We start from the raw sequence: 24,030 nt of genomic DNA, 5'->3' as shown, positions 1-24,030 counted from the left end.
CAACAGCCTGCTTTAATTAACACTATACTGTGAAACACCTGAACTGTAATCTGAATGAAAGCCTATTGTATTGGAATGTAAACTTGTTAATTAATAATAATAACTTTTGTAAAAGATATCCTAGACCACTGACTGGGTCAAATATGTAGTTTCCATGGTCTACAGAATAGAATTTCCATTACTGCTCCTGGATGCCTAACCTCAAAGATGAGCAAAATTGCTAGATACCCTGAGTCAACTTCGGGCATGATGATGAGTGGTTGTCCCAGTTCCTGCAAAGGAAATATTCAAAAGGAATTTACTTATTAGATAAGAATACACCTATTCAAAGTTCCAAAACCAAACATGCATATAGTGTAGGCAGAGTCAAAGATGTATGACACTAGTCTTCATTTTGTTCAGATGGCACCTGCATCCAAGGCTCTTTTTTTGCTGTACAGGTATTAGTAGTTACATTTAAGTAAGGATTTTTATTAAAAGTAAGCATTTTTGTGAATTTCCTAGTGAATTTATTCAGCATACTATATCCCATCCCCGTAGTGTTTAGCAATAGGAGGACATCGGGGGATGGAGGGGAGAATTAATTACCACTATGTATATGCCCAGATGTGTGACTCTATAGTCATGTGGGCTGCAAAGATACGAAAAAGGAGGAAATAAAGAGCCTAGAAGGGAACTGAAATTGAGCGTGCTTCATATAGGACACCACATTGTCTACGCAATCAGCTTGCCGTGGGGACACAGAGAAAATGGGAGGGACAGCTGAAGGCAGGATCGACCAGGCATATTTCACTCTACACAAAACAAATGCTTGAGTCTTTTTCTGAGAGTGTATACTGTTAAATAGCATGTAATGAGTTTTTTTTCATAGTCTGTATTTAATGGCATTTTAATGCAATGTGAAGCAATCAAGAATCGTGAATGGGCCACTACTCAAACTTTAGTTGTCATACTAAGAACTCGTTGGCATGGGGGTTACATAGCCGTACATCCGTACAGGGCCGTTTTTAACCACACGATGCATCCCTGTTAAGGCAGTTCCATTGATGTCAATTGGAATGCAACAACTGCCCAGATGTTGCTTCTAATGTGACATTTCTGTAGGTGCACAGCCCTGAACCCACCCTGGATCCCCAAACTCAGTGGTTGTTGGTGTATTTCATAATTGCAGAAAAATCAAAGTCCTGAACTTAATGTCACCAATTTTTTGAGTAAGATCCACAACAGACACAGGTAAAGTAAATCATTGACACGTACAAGCATTTATTTTAAATATGCAGTGTTGCTATTATTATTAAGTACAGCATATAGGGAAATCTTGGCAGTAAAACCGTTCTGGCCAGCCCAGCACTCTAGTAAAAGCTGCATAAAATGTGTGATTTCCTTAAAAATAGGTTGTTTTAGGGCCTTTGCCAATGAATGTGACAAAAATGTCCCAGTTCACTGACTATTTACATTATCATGATTACCCATTGTTTCCCATCTCACATATAATAAATTACAAAGATATTTTAAAGGCAAATGGATCCACTTGGTAATTAATTGTTGTCCCATATGTATCATCATTATAAACTGTTATGTGTCAGTTTAAAAAAAAGGCTAAGTGATCTTTGTATTCCAATTTTTCAAAGCAAATGCTTCCATTTCTACATCCATAATTTGTTGTGATTTCGAAAAGTTGTTTTGCAGTAATATTTTCCTAGGAGTAGAGTCAGTTAATCCAGTTCCTGTCTGCTACAGCCCCACACACAGCATTTCTTGGATCTACCTCTAGATCGCAAGGTGCCCTGTACAGGGATGTAGAATGCAGGGCCAGCGAATCAGGCCACTGGTGTGATATTCCAATATCACCTTCCAGTCAAACCCAACAAATGGACACCTTCTAATTGATTTTAACCTCTCCAATGAGGCAGATCCTATTTCCTTGGAAAGAAAGCAGCTAGTCTTTGCTTTTTGATTGGGAGTATGTGAATTTCTTGTGAATTCACTTTCTTTAATTTAACACTTCTGTTCTTTACTGGTTTCCTTAATGCATCAGCATTCTCCTTTACTTCTGTCTGAGTCTTCATATCATAGCCCTGCACAGTAGAGTCTTGTGGTAAATCTTTCTTAAAAGAAAAGTTTTTTGTAGACACACCAGAAAGCCCTTTGATTTTGCCACAGAATATGGCAGGCACAGCATCTTTTACAGAAACAATTACTTTTGCTTTTTGGGAGCTACTCACAAGTTCTATGTTGTTGGTGGATTTGGGCTCATAGCTACCTCTGTTGCTTTGTTCAGAAGACCATTTCTGCTGTCTTATAAGTTCACTAGAATTAGTACAGATGACGCGAGTATCTTTCTGCGTCAACTCATGATGCACAAGGCTTGGATTTAGTGTTGTAGGGGTAGGAAATTTGTTACCAGTGGAAGGGCTTGAAGAGTCACCAAGTTGCCCATATGACACACAAGTTCCATTCTGAGCACTTGTAGTATTAACGCATCTTTTGTAAACTGGGTATGAAAGGTCTAAAACACCTTCTTCCTCAACCGCTTGGCTATTCATACTAATCACATCATTGCTTTTCACCAGTGTTTCAGTTTTTAATGAAAGATCCAGTGCTTCATTTTCATTGTTCATTTTGATGACAGAGTGCCGATGAAATTGTGCAAGTTCTGGTTTTCCTGTGGATTCAAAAGGTTTAATGTCTTCTTTTTCCATTGGGGTCTGTGTGCTTTTGCAACTCTTTGGGATTTCTACTGTTGTTTTTTGATGGTTTGCATTCTCTGGACATTCAGCATGTGGCACTGGTATGGGGATTGGGATTGGTAAAGGTATTGGCACTGGCAAAGGGACTATAACTGGATACGGTACCAAGAGAGTGGCAGGAGGAACTAGTGGTGATAAAGGCGAGCTAAAGGCTTGCTGTGGAACAGTGTGGACATTGGTAGAGGCGTAATCTGAAGATATATGGCATGGAGTAGGTGTGCCTAGATTGTTTGGCGAAGGAAAAAAATCTTGTAGCACAGCTGAAAAACCTGGATTTTGAAAAACAGGTGGCAGAACTGTTTCTTGCACTGGGCTAGAAGTCTTTTCATCAAGAATTTGGGGTTGGCCAACTGTAGCAGCAGTTCCAGGAAAAAGATGGTTTTGAATTGTAGCGCCAGGACATGACGATCCTTGTGGCAATACCAGAGGAGAGTTCAAGTGCTGAAAAACGTGTTGCTCCAAAAGCACAGGCAATGGGACAGGCCCTTGTGTGGTGATAACATATGGTGGGCTGCTGTTGCTAGTACCTATTTGAGGTGGTGTACTACCTGCAACTTGCCAGTGTATTGGAAGCACAACAGGGTTTTCTCCGAGACAAATAGGCTGAAGTACAGTTGCAGCCACTTTTAGTGCTACTCCACTCTGGGAATCAGAAGAAGGGCCAAGAACAGGGGCTGCTGGAACAGTTACTAGAGGAGAGAGAGCTTTTTTCATAAGACCAGATGGATTAATATTCCAAGCTTCTGCAGTAATAAGCTGGGCAACCCCATTCTCAAGTTTGTTTGGGATAGAGGAAGGAGTGCTATTCAAGTCAACCTGTAGTTCTGGTGTTTCCTTATAGAGTTCCTCCATCTTTGAAGCAAATTGTTTTGGACCACGTATTACTTGCTTTTACATGACCTGGTTGAATTTACTTGCCACATAACCTGTGCAGCAGCATACATACAGTAGCATCTTAAAGGCCTGGAAAGAAAAAGAGAAAAAAAAGTAGGATTAAACTTTAGCTATTTTACATGGCTAATCTCTTAAGAATCTACTGATGTGGTTTAAATGAATTCACATGACAAAGTAAGAGCATGCTATAAAACTCTTCAATCGTTGCAGGAATCCTAAAGGAGAAACTAGGAATCCACTTTCTATCATGAAGAAAAGCATCTGTCTCAGAAGCCTTTGATGAAACTCCCAAATTACAGGCTACATATCAGTTCGGAGGTAGTAAAGTTTTGCCAGTTCCAATTCACTGTGCGCAAAGTGACTAGCATATTATCCATGAGTCAGGGATTTCCGATTAAAGGACATCCGTGGGCTGTCATTATAAAACTCCTTTGGAAAATACCCACTCACAGGTGTTTTTGGCTTCAATAATTTGTCACTAACCCAGTATGCAAGAAGTAAAATCAAAACTCCACATCTGAAGTTTAATTTCCTGGATCAGATAGTACTAAAGCTAAAGAATCAGCATGGCAGCTAGCATTTCTATAATGACTAGGTTTCTCTTGACAGATTTACTTAACAGGTTAAGGGGCACTACTCTATATCTGCAAATTAACATTGCAATTATATCATTTGCCTTTAAAAGTATGAACAGTAAGCACTGTCTAGACAGCATATAATGTTATTAGATCAAAAGAGCTTCCAACAAGGACTGATGAAACTGAAAAGAATGATTTACATGGGCTGCCATGCTTATTTCTTTCTGAAAGTAGAGGCAGTCCAGATGTCATACTGATCCCCCGATTTCAGTACTTTCTAAATTACTGTCTTAACGTATGCAGATAAGGAGCTTTGACTTCATGTTCTGCGTACATATCCTTGATCAGTGTCTCTCATGACAGGTATCCTTTAATGCTAATTAGAAAACGTCATCATTGATAAAAGTATGTTATAATCATAAATACAGTGTTCCAAGCCATGCAGATAAATAAAAAAGAAAATCCTGAACTATACTATATAGGTCATACACTTCTTAATGATCACATCCAGAAAAACTACAGAGAAGGCTTATGGTTTAAGGGAATATGATAGTACAAAAAAGTGTGAAGAACATCTTGTAATTACCAGTTTGAGTACAGTAAACCAAAGTCTGATTCTAGTGTGATTATACAGTGACTGATGTATGTAGTTATGCTTGCTTGTGTGTGATTTTACATTGTATTCTCCTCTTTCTTTCTGCCTCCCTATGACAGAGAGCTACTCTGAGATGGAGAGGAAGAGTATCATAATTCCTACCTCATCCAATTAGGGAATGCCTTGTATTCACTGAAAAGAAGGCTTGCGTGTCTGGAAAGGTGTAAAAGTGAGCAACACTATGTTTAGTATAGGACATACTGGCAGATAACAGCACAAACTGTTTAGCATAAGCTACTACAGTCCTTTTCAGCATTCCCTAAGGGCCTTCCATGTAGTGTGGGATTTTGTTTGCGTTAGATCTCTTACTTGTACCTTGTCCCCAACACACACATCACTCATCAGTATCCATACCAGCCCCTCCAATATACTCTAGACAGTTTTACACCAGTAGAGTATATGCATTATCCAACACTGCCCATTTGGTGGTGGATATGCATAAACCCATCAGTCACCAGTCTGTATTATATGGGCATTAATCTTTCAGAGATAGGCCACCAAAAAAAAGAAGAAAGTGGTAAAGCGGTAACCCGCCTGTCCCCTAGTTTACAAGCTGTAACTCCTCAGTGAACTGTCTGTAATGTATTGTGATCTACTTCCAAAGCATGTGTACCAACCTCTCAGCGGTAAATATTTAGTACAGGCATACCCCAATTTTAAGTACACAATGGGGTTTATTTACTGAAGCTGAATCAGGCTCACTTCTGCATAGAAACCAATGAGCTTCCAGGTTTTATTACCAAAGCTTAATTGAACAAGTTGGGGTTAGAAGTGCATTGGTTTCTATGCAGAAGTGAGCCTGATTTTGCACTTTCCAGCTTTAGTAAATAAACCCCATTGTGCACTTGACCACTAGGTGTCCGCGCTATAGCCGAAAGACGGCTGGAGCGCAGACACCAATTGTCGGGCGGCCGTCCATGGACGTCGTCCTGTTTACTTCCACATTGCGCGCTCCCACGAGCGCGCATCAGGAAGTTCTGGACACAGCCAGTCACAGATCGCTGTAAATGGCCAATCACAGCGGCCGTTTACAGCGCAATCGGCGTGTCCAATGAGAGATGATCTCATATGTAAACATAGGAGATCATCTCTCATCGCCGGCTTTCCCTGCTTACACAGACAGCGTGTGAGGAGGGAGAGATGAACGGCTGCTGCGGCCGTGAGTAGGTAAAAAAAAAAAACATAAAATAAAGTGCCCACAATGTCACTGCCACCTGTCCCCAGTGCCAGCTGTCAGTGCCATTTGCCCCAGTGGCACCTATCAGTGCCATCTGTCCCCAGTGCCATGTATAAGTGCCTTCTGTCATCAGTGCCACATTAGTGCCATCTGTCATCAGTGCCACCTGTCAGTGTCACGTGTCATCAGTGCCACGTATTAGTGTCATCAGTGCCACGTATTAGTGTCATCAGTGTCACGTGTCATCAGTGCTACATCAGTGCCACGTATCGGTGCCATCTGTCATCAGTGCCACGTCAGTGTCATGTGTCATTGTCCTGGTGCTCCAGGACCTTCAAAAATGTATAGGTAGTCAACAAGTTAGATGTGTAATTTATGCTCCTAGAAGACCTGATGGCACTCCCTGCATGTTGGGCCTCTCTGAGTGGCTAGGCCAGGGGTGTCCAAACTTTTTTCAAAGAGGGCCAGATTTGATAAAGTGAACATGTGTGAGGGCCGACCATTTTGCCTGACATTCTTCGAACCATTAAAATTCGGTCGACCGAGCACTAATACACTGCCCAACAAGAATTCTCTTGCCTTTGTCGTGCTCATTCCCGACACACAGACGAATGCTCTGCTCTTTAGGGGTACAGTTAATTCTTAATGGTACCCCACACATTGGAAACGTGGGGTGATTTTGGTGCAGTGCAATTAAAGAAAAAAAAAAAAAAGCTCTGGTACTTCTTTTCCCTGCATTTTTGTAGGTAGGGAAGCCCATTGAAATGAATGGGCTTCCCTACACACAGCATGCAGCCACGCATATGTGAACCAAGGGCTTGTTGGAGGGGCAGTAAAACCACATGGTTAAGCTGTTTTTACCACCCCCAACTTCTCCCCCTTTAGCTGCAGAGGGAGCAGCTGGGGGTGTACACATGCTGTGGTTGCAGCTGGAGGTATACCCAGGGTGAATGGGCCTGCACTGCAACTACCCTGCAACTGTGTGGATTGCACAGTTGTGATATAGTGATGCTGCATTTACGGGCTTAAAACGGGTGGTGAGGAGGCAACGTAATGCCTCTTTATCGCCTTTCAAATGCCTCTGAAAAGCGATGTGTATGGATTGCTTTTCAGAGGAGCAGCAGTCCTGGCTACTATCACACACCAGCCCTACAAAACCAGTTCTGATTGTACAAAAATGGGGGGGGGGGTGTTCTGTATTAAAAGTAACACACAGACACATGCACACACATACAGACAAATGCACATACAGACACATGCATACACATACAGACACATATACTTACATACATACAGACACATACACACACATACAGACAGACACATATACATACATACAGACACATGCACACACATACACACATACATACAGACACATGCACGCACATACATACAGACACATGTATACATGCATATACATACATACAGATACATGCACACACATACAGACACATGCATACAGGCATACATACAGACACATGCGTGCACACACATGTACATACATACAGACATACATGCGCGCGCACACACAGACATACATGCGCACACACATACAGACATACATGCACACACATACATACAGGCATACATGCACACACACACATACAGACATACTTGCGCGCGCACACATACATGCATAGAGATACACATGCACACACACACATACATGCATACAGACACACATGCACACACACAGACACATAAATAAAGCCTTTTTAAAAGGAATCTAGCTTGTAGCACAATACAGTACCTTTCCAGCTTCCTCATTCAGCCGGGTACTGCACTGTAGGAGGAAGCAGAGAGCACAGCACACTCCCCTGCACTTTACTTTCACTTTTGAAGCCGACGGAGCTTCACACAGTGCCGGGATCGGGCTCATCTGACATCCCTGATCCTGCAGCACACCAGGCGGGCCGTTCAAAACCAGACCGCGGGCCGGACTTTGGACATGCCTGGGCTAGGCTGTGGAAAAGTCCCACGCATGTGGTATCGTAATACTCAGGAGGAGTATCAGAATTTATTTTGGGGTGTCATGTGTAGTATACACATGCCATGTGAGAGAAATAACCTATTAAAATGACAATTTTGTGAAAAAAAAATCTCCATTTTGCAAAGAATTGTGGGAAAAAATTACAACATCAAAAAGCTCACCATGCCTCTTACTAAATACCTTGGAATATCTACTTTAAAAAAAGGGGTCATTTGGGGGGTATTTGTACTTTCCTGGCTTCTCTAACTTTCACAAAAACCAAAATATCCACTAATTTGGGTTATTTTTACCAAAGATATGTAGCAGTAAAAATTGTGGCCAAAATTTATGAAGACAAATTAATAATTTTGCAAAATTTTATCACAGAAACAAAGAAAAATACGTTTTTTTTCAACATTTTCGTTCTTTTTTCATTTATAGCGCAAAAAAAAAAAAAAAAACAGAGGTGATCAATTACCACCAAAAGAAAGCTCTATTTGTGGGGCAAAAAAAGGACAAAAAATGAATTTGGTTACAGTGTTACATGACTGAGTAATTGTCATTCAAAGTGTGAGAGCACTGAAAGCTGAAAATTGGTCTGGTCACGAGGGGGCTTTAAGTGCCCAGTTGTCAAGTGGTTAAAAGTGGCCTGTATGTTTTATTGGCTCCTCTGAGCCCCAGCTCAGGTGTGACAACCCTGTAGTACCCATTACTTTGTGCACATGTAATAACCCCTAAGCCCAAAGCCAAAATGCATTATCAGGCACATTTCTCTACATCTATAATTCACCTGTATGGCTATGACCAATTTATTTTTTTGCTATGGAAATATCGGTAAGCACCATTTGTGAATTAAAAGATTAACTGTTCTTCCAACTTTCATACCCTTCACAATCCTCTCCTGCACATAATGCTTGCTGTCATAACTTCCCTAATTGTCTCCTGCACATACTGTCCTGCCTAATGCTGCACTTACTGCCAATTGTTATACCCTCAACACTTCCGTACTCCTCCCTTATACACATTTCTCCCCTGTATATACCATCTGCACATGTCTCTTGCATATACAGTAGTTCCTGCTGCAATGCACTGCGCACTGTTTTCCTACATATATTGCACCCCTAGCATAAGCTCTATACTTCTCTCCTGTACGCCTTGCCTCCTGTCCTCTTCCGTACATGCCACTTGCTGTCAAAACCTCCTCCATAAGTCTCTTCTGCTGTCATACCCTCTGCACTCTTTCTAGACATACTGCTACCTGTTATATCCTCTGCAAGCCTGTACATACTGCCCTCTGTAATACCCAATGCAGCTCTTTTGCTCATACTGCCTACTGTTACACCCTTCACTCTCCTTTCATGCACATACTGCCCCCTATCATACCTTCCACACTGGTCACCTGTACATACTGCCTTCTGTTATTCTCTCCGCAATCCTCTCCTGCCAAAATTGCCTGCTGTTAAGACTCCCCACTACCAAATGTCAAATCTCTGCATTTGTCTTCTGAATTTATTACCTATGCACTTGTTTAGCATTGTTTGTAATATTGCCACTTTTATATAAATAGTCAAATATTTATTGAGATTTTATATATATATATATATATTGTGAAAATATTAAAATATCAGTCACCCAATATCATCTGCTTTGTGATCTGTAGTTACAGAAACAGGTCTAGTCTAAATGAGAAGGTCTGCCTGCTGTAGTCTTCATGATGTAATAATAGGAGAAACCAGGCATCCAAATTATTACCAAAGATGAAAGACTTGGCGTGTGATGCCTAAAATGTTGGCTTACGTGCCATACAGACTTCTGGGGCTAAAAGGAAAGCCATATACAAACAGAAAAATGTGTATACAATGGATATAAAAAGTCTACACACCCCAGTTAAAATGTCAGGTTTCTGTGATGTAAAAAGACAAAGATAAATTATTTCAGCACTTTTTCCACCTTAAGGCCACTTTCAGACTGAGGCAACTTACAGGACTTTTAGCACTAAAAATAGCACTTGCAAAGTGCCTCTACTGTCACTCCAGTGTTAAAGCGGTTTAGAAGTGGTGTATACACCTCTCTTCCATCGACAGCGGCGATACATGGGCGCTATTAACCTCTTCTTTAGCTGCTAGCGGGGGTTAAAACGATGGTAAAGCATTGCTAAAACTAGTGTTTTTCCACCAACACTCTCACTGCCCCATTGTGAAAGTAGTCTTAATGTAACCTATAAACTGTATAACTCAATTGAAAAACAAACTGAAATATTTTAGGGGGGAAGTAATAAAAAGCTAAAATAATGTGGTTGCATAAGTGTGCACACACTCTTATAACGGGATGTACAGCGAGGGGAAAAAAAGTATTTAATCCTCTGTGTTTTGGGTCATTGCCATGCTGGAATACCCATCTACGACCCATTTCCAATGCCCTGGCTGAGGGAAGAAGGTTTTTCTTCTTCCCAAGATTTGACGGTACATGGCCCCATCCATCGTCCCTTTGATGCGGTGATGTTGTCCTGTCCCCTTAGCAGAAACACACCCCCAAAGCATAAAGTTTCCACCTCCATGTTTGACGGTGGGGATGGTGTTCTTGGGGTCATAGTAGGGGTGTTGAAAATAATCGGCATAGCGATGCATCACGATTATACCCTTTCCCGATTCGGCATCGATGCATTATCCAGCATAATCGATTATGCATGATGTCATTCTGGCTCCTCCCCCTCCAACCTGCACAGCAGTGTCTTTGCTGGAATGACAAGCCGCCCATCGGCTGGCTGCGCCTGGTGCTGTCCCGTCCTCACGGACAATGTAGCCTCAGAGTGCTGCCCCCATCCATGCTCTCCCCCCTCCTCTGGGATTTGTAGCTCTGGACAAGTGGACAGTGACGCTGGACATCTCCCCGATGGGCGGGCGCCGGGACTGCACGGAGCTGAGACACACAGAGATCACTGCAGCTGTGTGTCTGAGTTGGCTTCAGGAAACAAGCTGCGAGGAGAGGAGGGGGCTTGGTAGGAGTGCTCCAGAGGTGAGAGATAAGCCTGTCATGCTTGATATATGTGGCGGTGAGTGTATAGAAGTGGCACATCCCCCCCACTTGCTGCAACTATCCAGTGTGTATATACTGTGTGCCTAAAACATTGGGTGCTGCACAAACTCTTTTATTGTCAAATTTCTTCCTGTGATTTCCCTATCATCCCTCCCCTCTGGAACCATCTACTGATCTGCAAGCAGTATATTTCTTACTGATTGCAATGTCTTCCTAAATATAAAAAAGATATCATACTTAACTGCTGATCTCATGTATCATGTCCCCAGCCTGACCATCTTCTGTATCATTTCCCCAGTCTCTGACCACCTCCTGTACTATGTCTGCAGTCTCTGGCTATCTCCTGTACTATGTCTGCAGTCTCTGGCCATCTCCTGTACTATGTCTGCAGTCTCTGGCCATCTCCTGTACTATGTCTGCAGTCTCTGGCCATCTCCTGTACTATGTCTGCAGTCTCTGGCCATCTCCTGTACCATGTCTGCAGTCTCTGGCCATCTCCTGTACCATGTCTGCAGTCTCTGACCACCTCCTGTACCATGTCTACAGTCTCTGACCACCTCCTGTACCATGTCTGCAGTCTCTGGCCACCTCATGTACCATGTCTGCAGTCTCTGACCATCTCCTGTACCATGTCTTCAGTCTCTGGCCATCTCCTGTACCATGTCTTCAGTCTCTGGCCATCTCCTGTACTATGTCTTCAGTCTCTGGCCATCTCCTGTACTATGTCTGTAGTCTCTGACCACCTCCTGTAGTATGTCTGCAGTCTCTGACCACCTCCTGTACTATGTCCGCAGTCTCTACCACCTCCTGTACTATGTCCGCAGTCTCTACCACCTCCTGTACTATGTCCGCAGTCTCTACCACCTCCTGTACTATGTCCGCAGTCTCTACCACCTCCTGTACTATGTCCGCAGTCTCTACCACCTCCTGTACTATGTCCGCAGTCTCTACCACCTCCTGTACTATGTCCGCAGTCTCTACCACCTCCTGTACTATGTCTGCAGTCTCTACCACCTCCTGTAATATGTCCGCAGTCTCTACCACCTCCTGTACTATATCTGCAGTCTCTGACCACCTCCTGTACTATATCTGCAGTCTCTGACCACCTCCTGTAGTATGTCTGCAGTCTCTACCACCTCCTGTAGTATGTCTGCAGTCTCTACCACCTCCTGTACTATGTCCGCAGTCTCTGACCACCTCCTGTACTATATCTGCAGTCTCTGACCCCCTCCTGTACTATATCTGCAGTCTCTGACCCCCTCCTGTACTATATCTGCAGTCTCTGACCCCCTCCTGTACAATGTCTGCAGTCTCTGACCACCTCCTGTACTATGTCTTCAGTCTCTGACCGCCTCCTGTACTATGTCTTCAGTCTCTGACCGCCTCCTGTACTATGTCTTCAGTCTCTGACCACCTCCTGTACTATGTCTTCAGTCTCTGACCACCTCCTGTACTATGTCTTCAGTCTCTGACCACCTCCTGTACTATGTCTTCAGTCTCTGACCACCTCCTGTACTATGTCTTCAGTCTCTGACCACCTCCTGTACTATGTCTGCAGTCTCTGACCACCTCCTGTACTATGTCCGCAGTCTCTGACCACCTCCTGTACTATGTCCGCAGTCTCTGACCACCTCCTGTACTATGTCCGCAGTCTCTGACCACCTCCTGTACTATGTCCGCAGTCTCTGACCACCTCCTGTACTATGTCCGCAGTCTCTGACCATCTCCCCTAGTATTTTGGGGGAGAGCCTGGAGCTCCTTTAAGTTGTTGTCTGCTATGTTTAGACTTTGCTACATGCAGGGCGTGTTGTCTTTTTAAAAAAAAAGAACAGATAGAATAAAAAGGAGTTCTCCTGACTGCTTGAATTTTTTTGATGAAAACCATGCGCACTTGTGCTGTAATCGTGATACATCGTGGAATCGAATGGAATCCTTGACATGATAATCGTAATCGAATCAAATCGTGAGGCCAGTGAAGATGCACACCTCTAGGTCATAGGCAGCATTCCTGCTTCTTCAAACACTGCGAGTTGAGTTGATGCCAAAGAGCTTGATTTTGGTCTCGTCTGACCACAACTTTTTCACCCGGTTCTCCTGTGGAGTTTTCCAATGAACATCTGAATGATTCAGACGGGCCTGTACATGTGCTTCCTTGAGCAGGGGGACCTTGCGGGTGCTGTGGGATTTCAGCCCTCCACGGCGTAAAGTGTTGCCTATTTTTTTCATGGTGACTATGGTCCCAGCTGCCTTGAGATCATTGACAAGAGTCTCGTGCAGTTCTGGGCTGATTCCTCACCGTTCTTGTGATCATTGAACCTCCACGAGGTGAGATCTTGCATGGAGCCCCACACCGAGGAAGATTGACAGTTATTTTGTGTTTCTTCCATTTGTGAATAATTGCACCGTTTTCACCCTCTAACCAAGCTGCTTGGTGATAGTCTTGTAGCCCATTCCAGCCTTGTGTTAGGGCTAAATCTTGTCCCTGACATCCTTGGACATCTCTTTGGTCTTGGCCATGGTGGAGCGTTCAGCTTTCAGCATGGCAATGACCCAAAGCATACATCAACAAAGGAATGGCTTCACCACAAGAAGATTCAAGTTTTGAAATGGCCCAGCCAGAGCCTAGACCTGAATTCAATGGAAAATCTGCAGGGTGGTCTGAAGAGGGCTGTGCACAGGAGATGCCTTTGTAATCTGACAGATTTGTAGTGTTTTTGCAAAGAAGAGTGGGAAAATAATGGCCAAGTCAAGATGTGCCATGCAGATAGACTCATACCCAAAAACACTGAGTGCTGTAATAAAATCAAAAGGTGCTTTGACAAATTAGTAGTTCATGGGTGTGCGCACTTATGCAACAAAAATGTTTTCATTTATTTTTACCTCCCTCCACCTAAAACATTCAAGTTTGTTGTTCAACTGAGTTGTATAGGTCACATTAAAGGTGAAAAGAGTTCTGAAATGATTTATCTTTGTCTAATTTTTTTACATCACAGAAACCTGACATTTTTAAAAGGGATGTGTAGACTGTTTTATATCGACTGTATGTACAACCCCCAATTGTAAAAAAAAAAGTTGGGATGCTGTGTAAAATCTACATAAAAACAGAATGCAATGATTTGCAAATCTCATAAAGCTATATTTTGATCACAACAGAAAATAGAAAGCATATCAAATGTTTAACCACTTAACCACTGGACACTTAAACACCCTTAATAACCAGACCAATTTTCAGCTTTTGGTGCTCTCACATTTTGAATGACAATTACTCAGTCATGCAACACTGTACCCATATGAAATTTTTGTCCTTTTTTTCACACAAATAGAGCTTTCTTTTGGTTGTATTTAATCACCTCTCGGTTTTTTATTTTTTGTGCTATAAAAGAAAAAAGACCGAAAATTCTGTAAAAAATGACTTTTTCTTCGTTTCTGTTATAAAATTTAGCAGATTAGTAATTTTTCTTCATAAATTTTGGCCAAAATTTATACCACCACATATCTTTGGTAAAAATAAGTACAAATTGGTGGATATTATTTGATCTTTGTGAAAGTTATAGAGTCCACAAGCTATGGTGCCAATATCTGAAAATTGACGGCCTATTTCATTTCTTGAGACCCTAACATGCCATAAAATTACAAATACCCCCCAAATGACCCCTTTTTGGAAAGAAGACATTCCAAGGTATTTAGTAAGAGGCATGATGAGTTTTTTGAAGTTGTAATTTTTTCCCACAATTCTTTGCAAAATCAAGATTTTTTTTTCCTTTTTTTTTTTCCACAAAATTGTCATATCAGTTTTTCTCACACACAGCATATGCATACCACAAATTACACCCCAAAACACATTCTGCTATTACTCCCGAGTACGGCGATACCACATGTGAGATTTTTACACAGCCTGGCCACATACAGAGGCCCAACATGCAGGGAGCACCATCAGGACAATTCTGACATTTCTCTTCTACATGTAAAAATCATAATTTATTTGCTAGAAAATTACATAGAACCCCAAAATATTATATATTTTTTTTTTAGCAAAGACCCTAGAGAACCCAACGGTGGTCATTGCAAATTTTTATCTCACACGGTATTTGCGCAGCAATTTTTCGAACACGTTTTTTTGGGGGAAAAAACAGTTTTGTGCTTAAAAAAAAAAAAATACGTAAAAGTAAAGTTAGCCCAATTTTTGCATAAAGTGAAAGATGAAGTTATGCTGAGTAAATAGATATCGAACATGTCACTCTTCAAAATTGCACATGCCCGTGGAATGGCGCCAAACGTCGCTACTTTTTTTTACAATTTTAATTTTTTTTTACTGGTTACATGTTTTGAGTTACAGAGGAGGTCTAGGGCTAGAATTATTGCTCTTGCTCTAACGTTCACGGCGATACCTCACATGTGTGGTTTGAACACCGTTTTCATTGTTCATTTTACTTTATTTTAGTTTGACATTTTTTTTCCCCAAAAATAAATTTTTGATCACTTTTATTCCTATTACAAGGAATGTAAACATCCCTTGTAATAGGAATATGGGATGACAGGTCCTCTTTACAGTGATATCTGGGGGTCAATAAGACCCCACCTCTCACCTCTAGGCTGGGAAGCCTGAAATAAAAATAAAAAGATTCTGGCTTTGATCGTATTGGCGAGTTGGTAGAAGCACCGGAGGGCGATGAGGGGGGGGCGTCTATGGCTGGGTATTGCAGGGTATCACCGAGTATGGCTGGGTATCTCCGAGTATTGTGCGGGGTATTGCAGCGTATTGGGCGGGGTATTGCAGCGTATTGGGCGGGGTATTGCAGCGTATTGGGCGGGGTATTGCAGCGTATTGGGCGGGGTATTGCAGCGTATTGGGCGGGGTATTGCAGAGTATTGGGCGGGGTATTGCAGAGTATTGGGGGGGGTATTGCAGAGTATTGGGGGGGTATTACAGAGTATTGCCAGGGTATGGAGGGGTTAAATTCGGTGAGCAGCAGATGCAGCCCACAGCACTGCTGACACCGATCTCTTTCCCCTCCGCTGTACCGATCGGTACAGAGAGGGGGAGGGAGGAACCGGCGTTTGTTTACAAGTGATCACTCCGTCATTTGACGGAGCGATCACGTGGTAAACGGCCGCGATGAGCGACCGTTTACTGTGATCCGTGATGCGCTGGGTCCACTGAACCCGGCGGTCACGGATGCCCTCGTGTGCGCGCCCCAGGAGGCGCACGAGAGCAGAATTCTGGGATGCCATTAATTAACGGCCTCTCAGAGTTAAACAACCGCCCTGAAGCCGTTAATCGGCAATGGGCGGTTGTTAAGTGGTTAGACTGAGAAAATGTACAATTTTAAGAAAAATAAGGTAATTGTAAAATTGATTGCAGCATCATGCCTCAAAAAAGTTCAGCATCAACATAAAGTTGCAAAGACTTTAAATATATCATCTACAGGAAATAATATCAACAAAAATTTCTCAGAATCGGAAGAAATGTCTGTGCGCAAGGCCAAAATGCAATATTGGATGCCTGTGATCTAAGGCCCTCAGACGGCACTGCATTAAAAACAGGTGTGATTCTGTGATGGACATCACCATATGGACTCACGAATACTTCCAAATATCACTGTCTGCCATGCCATCCAAAAATGTTAGTTAAAGCTCTATCGTGCAAAGAAGGAGCCATATTGCAAAATGATCCAGAAATTCTGGCGTCATTTCTGGGCCAAACCTCATTTACAATTGTCTGTTGCAAAGTGGAAAACTGTTCTGTGGTCGGACAAATCTAAATTTGACATTCTTTTTAGCAATCATGGGCACTGCATCTGCCTGCATCTCTGATGGTATGGAGATGTATTAGTGTGTATGGAATAGGCAGCTTGCACATCTGGAAAGGCACCATCAATGCTTAACCACTTGCCGACCGCCGCACGACGATATACGTCGACAGAATGGCACGGGCAGGCATATGGGCGTATATATACATCCCTGCCTTCCCGCGGGTGGGGGGCCCGATCGGGCCCCCCCCGGTGCCTACAGCGGTCGGTATTCGTTCGGGAGCGATCCGGGATGAGGGGGCGGCCATTCATTCATGGCCACCCCCTCGCGATCGCTCCCGACGAATAGAAATGCTCCGTGACATCACTTCCTCTCCTGTAATGTAAACACAGGAGAGGAAGTGATGTAATCTCTCCTCCGTGTCGGTATTTTTCGTTCCGGCACCGAGGAGAGAGGATCGGTGAGTTGCACCAACACGACACTACACAGTAGAACATGCCAGGCACACTCACACCCCCCCTTCACCCCCCCAATTACCCCTGCCCCCCCAATTACCCCTGCCCCCCCAGTCACAGTGACACCAATTGCATTTTTTTTTTTTTTTGCATTGGTGTCATTTGTGACTGTAATAACTGTTAGGGCAGTTAGGGTTAGCCCCCTTTAGTTCTAATGTACCCCCCTAACCCCCCCAATAAAGGTTTAACCCCGTGATCACCCCCCAACGCCAGTGTCACTAAGGCTGGGTTCACATTGCAGCGGTTTATGAGAACGAATGTGATTCGCACCGCACTGCAGTGCAAATCACATCCGATCTCTGTGCGATTCGAGTTCAGCCATACAGATAGTATGGCTGAATTCGCGCCGCACCCGCCGCAAATTCGCACGGGACCCTTTTTTTGGTCCGCAGCAGAATCGGATCGCATGGGTGTTCACACCATGCGATCCGAGTTTGCAGATCGCACTGCAATATGCGAACTGATCTGGGGGTGTCATTAACATTTCACTGACACTCCCAGCAGTTCGCATAGGGCAGTGTGAACTGCCGCCGGGAGGCATGCGATGCGGGAACCCGCCGTGGATTCGTGGCGTTCCCGCATCGCTCCATTGTGAACCCAGCCTAATAAGCGATCGTTTTTCTGATCGCTGTATTAGTGTCACAGGTGACGCTAGTTAGGCAGGTAGGTATTTAGGTTCGCCGAAACTTTTTATAGCGCCAGGGACCCCCATATACTACCGCATAAAGCCCCCTGATTGCCCCCTAGTTAACCCTTTCACCAGTGGTCACCATATAACTGTTACAGGTGACGCTGGTTGGTTAGTTATTTTTTTATAGTTTCAGGGCACCCGCCATTTATTACCTAATAAAGGTTTAACCCCCTGATCACCCGGCGGGTGTCATTTGTGACTGTAATAACTGTTAGGGCAGTTAGGGTTAGCCCCCTTTAGTTCTAAGGTACCCCCCTAACCCCCCCAATAAAGGTTTAACCCCGTGATCACCCCCCGTCGCCAGTGTCACTAAGGCTGGGTTCACATTGCAGCGGTTTATGAGAACGGATGTGATTCGCACTGCAGTGCAAATCACATCCGATCTCTGTGCGATTCGAGTTCAGCCATACAGATAGTATGGCTGAATTCGTGCCGCACCCGCCGCAAATTCGCACGGGACCCTTTTTTTGGTCCGCAGCAGAATCGGATCGCATGGGTGTTCACACCATGCGATCCGAGTTTGCAGATCGCACTGCGATATGCGAACTGATCTGGGGGTGTCATTAACATTTCACTGACACTCCCAGCAGTTCGCATAGGGCAGTGTGAACTGCCGCCGGGAGGCATGCGATGCGGGAACCCGCCGCGGATTCGTGCCGTTCCTGCATCGCTCCAGTGTGAACCCAGCCTAATAAGCGATCGTTTTTCTGATCGCTGTATTAGTGTCACAGGTGACGCTAGTTAGGCAGGTAGGTATTTAGGTTCGCCGAAACTTTTTATAGCGCCAGGGACCCCCATATACTACCGCATAAAGCCCCCTGATTGCCCCCTAGTTAACCCTTTCACCAGTGGTCACCATATAACTGTTACAGGTGACGCTGGTTGGTTAGTTATTTTTTTATAGTTTCAGGGCACCCGCCATTTATTACCTAATAAAGGTTTAACCCCCTGATCACCCGGCGGGTGTCATTTGTGACTGTAATAACTGTTAGGGCAGTTAGGGTTAGCCCCCTTTAGTTCTAAGGTACCCCCCTAACCCCCCCAATAAAGGTTTAACCCCGTGATCACCCCCCGTCGCCAGTGTCACTAAGGCTGGGTTCACATTGCAGCGGTTTATGAGAACGGATGTGATTCGCACTGCAGTGCAAATCACATCCGATCTCTGTGCGATTCGAGTTCAGCCATACAGATAGTATGGCTGAATTCGTGCCGCACCCGCCGCAAATTCGCACGGGACCCTTTTTTTGGTCCGCAGCAGAATCGGATCGCATGGGTGTTCACACCATGCGATCCGAGTTTGCAGATCGCACTGCGATATGCGAACTGATCTGGGGGTGTCATTAACATTTCACTGACACTCCCAGCAGTTCGCATAGGGCAGTGTGAACTGCCGCCGGGAGGCATGCGATGCGGGAACCCGCCGCGGATTCGTGCCGTTCCTGCATCGCTCCAGTGTGAACCCAGCCTAATAAGCGATCGTTTTTCTGATCGCTGTATTAGTGTCACAGGTGACGCTAGTTAGGCAGGTAGGTATTTAGGTTCGCCGCAGCTTTTTATAGCGCCAGGGACCCCCATATACTACCGCATAAAGCCCCCTGATTGCCCCCTAGTTAACCCTTTCACCAGTGATCACCATATAACTGTTACAGGTGACGCTGGTTGGTTAGTTTTTTTTTTATAGTTTCAGAGCACCCGCCATTTATTACCTAGTCTCACTAGTGTACCCCTAAATTTAGGGGTGTCTACTTTCCAAAATGGGGTCATTTGGGGGGGTTTGTGCCATCTTGGCATTTTATGGCCTTCAAAACTGTAACGCCCTTAGAAAGCCTGAAGGCAGTGCTTGGTTTTCGGGGGCCCCGTACGCGGCTAGGCTCCCAAAAAGTCCCACATATGTGGTATCCCCGTACTCAGGAGAAGCAGCAGAATTTATTTTGGGGTGTCATTTCACATATGCCCATGGCATGCGTGAGCAATATATCATTTAGTGACAACTTTGTGAAAAAAATAAATAAAAAAAAAAGTTTGTAATTTTCCCGCAACTTGTGGCAAAATATAAAATATTCCATGGACTCAACATGCCTCTCAGCAAATAGCTTGGGGTGTCTACTTTCTAAAATGGGGTCATTTGTGGGGGTTTTGTGCCATCTTGGCATTTTATGGCCTTCAAAACTGTAATAGGTAGTGAGGAGTGAAGTCAAATATTTACGCCCTTAGAAAACCTGAAGGCGGTTCTTGGCTTTCGGGGCCCCGTACGCGGCTAGGCTCTCAAAAAATCCCACACATGTGGTATCCCCGTACTCAGGAGAAGCAGCAGAATTTATTTTGGGGTGTCATTTCACATATGCCCATAGCATGTGTGAGCAATATATCATTTAGTGACAACTTTGTGTAAAAAAAAAAATAAAAATTTTTTTTTGTCATTATTCAATCGCTTGAGGCAAAAAAATAAAATATTCAATGGGCTCAACATGCCACTTATCAATTTCCTTAGGGGGTCTACTTTCCAAAATGGGGTCATTTGGGGGGGTTTTGTACTGCCCTGCCATTTTAGCACCTCAAGAAATGAGATAGGCAGTCGTAAACTAAAAGCTGCGTAAATTCCAGAAAACGTACCTTAGTTTGTAGATGTGACAACTTTTGCGCAAACCAATAAATATACAGTTATTGACTTTTTTTTTACCAAAGACATGTGGCTGAATACATTTTGGCCTAAATGTATGACTAAAATTGAGTTTATTGGATTTTTCTAATAACAAAAAGTAGAAAATATCATTTTTTTTCAAAATTTGCGGTCTTTTTACGTTTATATCGCAAAAAAATATAAAAATCGCAGAGGCAATCAAATACCATCAAAAGAAAGCTCTATTTGTGGGAAGAAAAGGACGCAAATTTTGTTTGGGTACAACATTGCATGACCGCGCAATTACCAGTTAAAGCAGCGCAGTGCCAAATTGTAAAAAGACCTCTGGTCATTGACCAGCAAAATGGTCCGGTCTGAAAGTGGTTAAAGAGACAAATCCAGGTTTCAGAGCAGCATATGCTCCCATCCAGATGATGTATTTTTCAGCGAAGGTCTTGCATATTTCAGCAAAGCAATGCTAAACTGCATACTGCATCTATGACAACAGCATGCCTTCGTAGTATGAGGCCGCGTACACACGCGGGGACTGTTCGCCGAAACTGTCCGCTGAAACCAAGTTTCAGCGGACAGTCCGCTCGTGTGTGGGCTTTCAGCGGACAGTTTCAGCGAACAGTCCGCTGAACAAGGTTTTTCGGAAATTCCGAAAAACTGTCCGCTGAAACCTTGTTTCAGCGGACAGTCCCCGCGTGTGTAGGCTTGTTCGTCAAACAAAGTTGCGCGCATGCTCAGAAAGGATTTTCACGCCGAAAGTTATAATGCAGTGTATAGGACGTCGTATTTTTCGTCCCGTCGTACGTGCCGTTCACGTCATCGCGCACGGTTTCAGCAAACTGTTCGTCCGTCGTGTGTGGCCATGTCCGTCCATGCTAATTTTGAGCGGACTGTTTGCCGAAACTGTTTGACGGACAAAGTTGGGCGAACAGTCCCCGCGTGTGTACGCGGCCTAAGAGTCTGGGTGCTCAACTGGCCTGCCTGCAGTCCAGAATTTTCACTAATGCAACAAGACCCAGGACTGTTGAAGAGTTTGGCTCCTATATCAGGCAAGAATAGGGCAACATTCCTTTCATGAAATGCAAACAACTGATCTCAGTTCCCAGACATTCACAGAGTACTGTTATATTTCAATGTATTTATTGAAAAACTCTGGTAATGACAGACATATAATTTAACCACTTCACTTCAGCCCTGGAAGGATTTACCCCCTTCCTGATCAGAGCACTTTTTGCAATTCGGCACTGCGTGGTTTTAACTGACAACTGCGTGGTCGTGCGACTGCTATTATTTTAGTCCTGTAGAGTTAGGCTAAGTTCACATTGATGTGGCTCTGCGAGGGCTTGGGCTGCCGTGTCTCCTAAAATGCAGAAAAAAGGGTCCCTGCACCATTTCTGGAATTGCAGCCCTCACAGAAACTGCGAGCGCAGTGCCAGTGTGGAAGTAGTTACCAGTGCGTGCGGCATGCCATTAGAATTAATGGCACATCTGCTGCATTTTTCTGTGAAAGTGGTTGTGGCTGCGGGACAGGTGCAGACCCGCAGCAGGAGCCTCCCGCACTGGTGTGAACCTAGACTTTGTTGTTTGTCAATATTTAACCCCTTCATGCCTAAGCCTTTTTCTGCACTTGTTGCTTACAAGTCAAAATCAGTATTTTTTGCTAGAAAACTACTTAAAATTATTTTTTTTTAGCAGAGACTCTAGAATAAAATGGCAATCATTGCAATATTTTATGTCACACTGTATTTGCGCAGCGGTCTTTCAAATGCATTTTTTTTTTCAAAGAAATACATTCATGAATTAAAAATAAATAAAAAAAAGTAAAGTTAGCCCAGTTTTTTGTATAATATGAAAGATGTTACACAGAGTAAACAGATACTAGAGCTGCACGATTAATCTTTAAAGAATCAGATTGAGATTCTACCCCATCATGATCTTAAGAAAACATTTTCCAGATTCAGTGCAGAGTTCTCTGCTCACAGCTGACAGCTGTCAAAAAAAAAAAAAAAGCAGCCTGCCAAGTTTATGACAACATTGCTTATATGGAGATGAAGAGAAACATTGTAACACTTAGCCTAGCCATAAATGGTCGAATTTAGAAAGAATTTTCTTTTGAAAATCAGAAAATATGTGAGTTTTGTGATTCAATGGTGCCACCATTGATTTCAAAATTCAACCAACCAAGCCTTCCTTTTCACCTCATGTTGCTGCAGAAAAGAATTTGTGGCTGGGAATCTTCTTTTATTTTCAGGAATCTTCTTTTTTTGCACATGCGTATTTCTTTTTCGATTACATTTCTCGCACAATTCTCCCATCATTGATTAGAAAATCGTTAGTTTTTCAAAAAATTTCCAACATGTCCGATTACTCAAGTTCGATGGGCACATGAAAATCAGCTGTTGCTACAGCCCACTAATGGTGTGAAATACGAACGAAAATTCTTAGATAAGATTTTTGAAAGCTCAAAGGAATGAACTTCGGTCTGTAAATGATGACGGAGGTTTACCACTAAAGAATAAAACCTTTTTCTGACAGTTGCTTACAAGTTAAAATCTGTAATTTTTGCTAGAAAATGACATAGAACCCCCAAACATATATAGTTGTGCTCATAAGTTCACATACCCTGGCAGAATTTGATTTATTGCCCATTTTTCAGACAATATGAATGGTAACACAAACATTTATTTCACTCATGGTTAGTGTTTGGCTGAAGCCATTTATTATCGATCAACTGTGTTTAGTATTTTTAAATCATAATGACATCAGAAACTACCCAAATGACCCTGATCAAAAGTTTACATACCCTGGTGATTTTGGCCTGATAACATGCACACAAGTTGACACAAAGGGGTTTGAATGGCTATTAAAGGTAACCATTCTCACCTGTGATCTGTTTGCTTGTAATTAGTGTGTGTGTGTATAAAAGGTCAATGAGTTTCTGGACTCCTGACAGACGCTTGCATTTTTTTATCCAGTGCTGTACTGACGTTTCTGGATTCTGAGTAATGGGGTAAGCAAACAAATTGTCAAAGGATCTGTGGGAAAGGGTAGTTGAACTGTACAAAACAGGAAAGGGATATAAAAGGATATCCAAAAAATTGGGAATGCCAATCAGCAGTGTTCAAACTCTAATCAAGAAGTGGAAAATTAGGAGTTTTGTTGAAACCAAACCACAGTCAGGCAGACCAACTAAGGTTTCAACCGCAACTGCCAGGAAAATTATTCGGGATGCAAAGAAAAACCCACAAATAACTTCAGGTGAAATACAGGACTCTAAAAACATGTGGTGTGGCTGTTTCAAGATGCACAATAAGGAGTCGACCTGTCATTGGCTACAGCAGACTAAAGTGAAGGTTCTGGAGTGGCCATCTCAGTTTCCTGA

At 43.3% G+C, this 24,030-nt stretch overlaps 1 protein-coding gene across 2 annotated transcripts in view; it reads right to left on the bottom strand.

The window, feature by feature from the left end:
- Window positions 1–1,234: 1,234 nt before the first annotated feature.
- The window catches only part of RAI2 (retinoic acid induced 2), a 149,217-nt gene continuing 126,421 nt past the window's right edge, over window positions 1,235–24,030 (bottom strand). For both annotated transcript variants that reach the window (XM_077482211.1, XM_077482213.1), the window contains exon 2: window positions 1,235–3,713. In XM_077482211.1, the coding sequence (XP_077338337.1) occupies window positions 1,917–3,602 (1,686 nt within the window). In that variant the 5' untranslated portion in view covers window positions 3,603–3,713 and the 3' untranslated portion in view covers window positions 1,235–1,916. The remainder of the gene's footprint in view (window positions 3,714–24,030) is intronic.

Source organism: Lithobates pipiens, unplaced genomic scaffold, assembly GCF_037356315.1.
Source record: "Lithobates pipiens isolate NorthernLeopardFrog02 unplaced genomic scaffold, aLitPip1_a1.2 Scaffold_16, whole genome shotgun sequence".
NCBI classification, from domain to species: domain Eukaryota; kingdom Metazoa; phylum Chordata; class Amphibia; order Anura; family Ranidae; genus Lithobates; species Lithobates pipiens.
Note: the sequence above shows the minus strand (reverse complement) of the source record. Positions and strands in the feature narration are given on the sequence as shown.